At 56.7% G+C, this 2,435-nt stretch overlaps 1 protein-coding gene across 1 annotated transcript in view; it reads left to right on the plus strand.

The window, feature by feature from the left end:
- The window catches only part of LOC123965981 (apolipoprotein B-100-like), a gene marked incomplete at its 3' end in the record, with an annotated part of 4,054 nt that extends 2,160 nt beyond the window's left edge, over positions 1-1,894 (plus strand). The window contains exons 9-10 of the mRNA XM_046042248.1: positions 750-1,331; positions 1,447-1,894. Of these exons, the coding sequence (XP_045898204.1) occupies positions 750-1,331; positions 1,447-1,894 (1,030 nt within the window). The remainder of the gene's footprint in view (positions 1-749; positions 1,332-1,446) is intronic.
- Between the last annotated feature and the right edge of the window lie 541 nt (positions 1,895-2,435).

The following is a 2,435-nucleotide window of genomic DNA, read 5'->3' on the forward strand; positions in this document are numbered from 1 at the left end:
GTTCCTTGCTGGTGTTAGTTCATTTGTGATCTGTCCGCTTGTTCATATTACTCTGATGTTTAGTGTTGAGTAACTTGTGTTTTTGTCTTCCCCCCCCCTCAGTAATCTGCCTGCCTGCTAGTCTCTGTTTTCCCTTCTGTCTCTCTGCCTCGTTAACCCTGATCCCAGTCACCTGTGTTGCTCCCGCCCTGCTCGTTAGTCACTGTGTATAAATGTCTGGTGTTTCGGTTCATTCCCTGTCGCTACCCGATACCTTTTGGATGTACCAGTTCCTGTACTCGTAAGTTCTGTTCATGCCTGTTGTCGTGCTTGGGATAAATAAAACCTTGAACTCCATCTCAGCTCACAAGTGTCTTGCATTTGGGCTCACTCCTGCTGCACTCACCCAACAAATCCTGACAGAATGACAGGACCAATTAAGAGCCCAGCAGACACTCTTACTGAGAAACAGATTGACGTGCTGAGGGAGCTTTTGGCCCTGAGGAATATGTGGTTTGGGGCTAGTCACGTTAGCCATAAGCAGCTATTGTGTCCCTCGCCTGGAAGAGCCTGGCTGCTCAGCCAGGAGCAGCAGACTCTTTCCAAGGGTGGGTGTTGGACTTCCTCCACATCTCAGCCGATCTTCCAGCCATGCCATCATCAGTTCCTCAGTCCGTTAGCCTGGAAACAGCTAACACCCGGACCGCTAGCCTCCGGCCGTCTATTCCCCGGCCTGCTAGCCCTCAAAGGATTTGTTCTCGGCCTGCTAGTTGCAGGTTGGGAAGCATCCTCCTGTCCTGCCCGGCTAGCACTGCTAGCCCTCCGCCTGTAACCTGCTCGACCAGCGCTGCTAGCCCTCCGCCTGTAACCTGCTCGACCAGCGCTGCTAGCCCTCCGCCTGTAACCTGCTCGACCAGCGCTGCTAGCCCTCCGCCTGTAACCTGCTCGACCAGCGCTGCTAGCCCTCCGCCTAGCCTGTCCGCCTGCCTGCCTGCCCCACCTACCAAGAACTCAGAGACGATGACTCTCCTGACCTACCTGACCATGAAGGCCAGGGAGTCAGAGGCGTCACGGGCAGCTAGCCTATGGCCTGATAGCCTGGAGGCTAGGCATTCCCCGGAGTCCCCCTTTGAAGGAAGTCGCCTAGCCATGTTTTCGGGTTCCCGTGGTGGTCATCGGAGGCAACAAGGTCACCATCAGAGACCCGTCTGCAACATGCCTGTTTCCCGGCCCGCTAGCGCTGCTAGCCGCCTGCCCAATCCCTGGCCTATTCCTGCTCCCAGGTCTCACTTGGTGGTCCTACCGACACCCGTTGCTGGTCCCTCGTCGGTGGTCCGACCAACACCAGCTCTGTTGGTGGTCCAGCCGATTTCCTGTTCCTCGTGTCCGGTCCATGGTTCCCAGCCCAGCTGTCCAGTCTGTGGTCAGACCGACTCCAGCTTCTCGTGTCCGGTCCATGGTCCCCAGCCCTGCCGGTGGTCCATGGCCTCCAGCCCAGCCGTCTCACCCGTGGACCTTAGTCCAGCTCTGCCACTTGCGGCCTCAGGCCTCCTACGTCGGCCTCTTGACCAACCTCCGGAGAGGTTCCGCCCTCAGCGCTGGCCTCCTGCCCAATCTCCTGAACTGTGTTCCCTCTGTTCTGCCCGGCCTGATGGGTCGTCCCTGGGACGACCACCTGAACTGTTTTACCCTCCTGGTCTGCCCTCGGGACGCTCGCCTGAGGTTTCCCTGTCTGGTTCCCCTGCCCGGCCTGTTGGGTCGTCCTCCCGAACTGTGTGTTCTCCGTTACCCTCCTGGCCTGCTCAAACGACCTCCTGGTCGGCCTCCCGAACTGTGTTCTCCGTTACCCTCCTGGCCTGCTCAAACGACCTCCTGGTCGGCCTCCCGAACTGTTCTGCCCTGCCCTGCCCTGCATGTTAGGCCAAGCGCCTTACCTGCCCTGTTTCCTGGGCATGATCTGCCTGTTTTGTCTTCCCCCTGCTCTGCCCTCCTGCCACCCGCCGGAGAATTCCCTGTCTACTCCCTGGCCTGTCTGGGTTTTGATTTTTGTTTTTCTGTGCTCCCTCCGCCCACCCTGGTCGGCCTGGACTGTTGTTGTTTGTGCTGCGTTCTGGTCTGTCAGGTTTTTTTGGTTGACCATCTGGAGATGCTCGTCGGTGAGGGGGTACTGTCACGATCCTGTCCTGAGCGTGTCTGGGTTTCAGTCCTGTCTGTGTGTCTTGTTGCGGAGTCTGGGTTTTTGTTCCATGTCTGTGTTCCTAGTCCTGTATTTTAGTTCTTGTCTTAGTGTTCACTCCTGGTCAGTGTACTTCTGTGTTTTGCCCATGTCTGAGTTCTGTTTTACCTTAGCTTCTGTGTGTTCCTTGCTGGTGTTAGTTCATTTGTGATCTGTCCGCTTGTTCATATTACTCTGATGTTTAGTGTTGAGTAACTTGTGTTTTTGTCTTCCCCCCCCC

Source organism: Micropterus dolomieu, unplaced genomic scaffold, assembly GCF_021292245.1.
Source record: "Micropterus dolomieu isolate WLL.071019.BEF.003 ecotype Adirondacks unplaced genomic scaffold, ASM2129224v1 contig_12138, whole genome shotgun sequence".
NCBI classification, from domain to species: Eukaryota; Metazoa; Chordata; class Actinopteri; order Centrarchiformes; family Centrarchidae; genus Micropterus; species Micropterus dolomieu.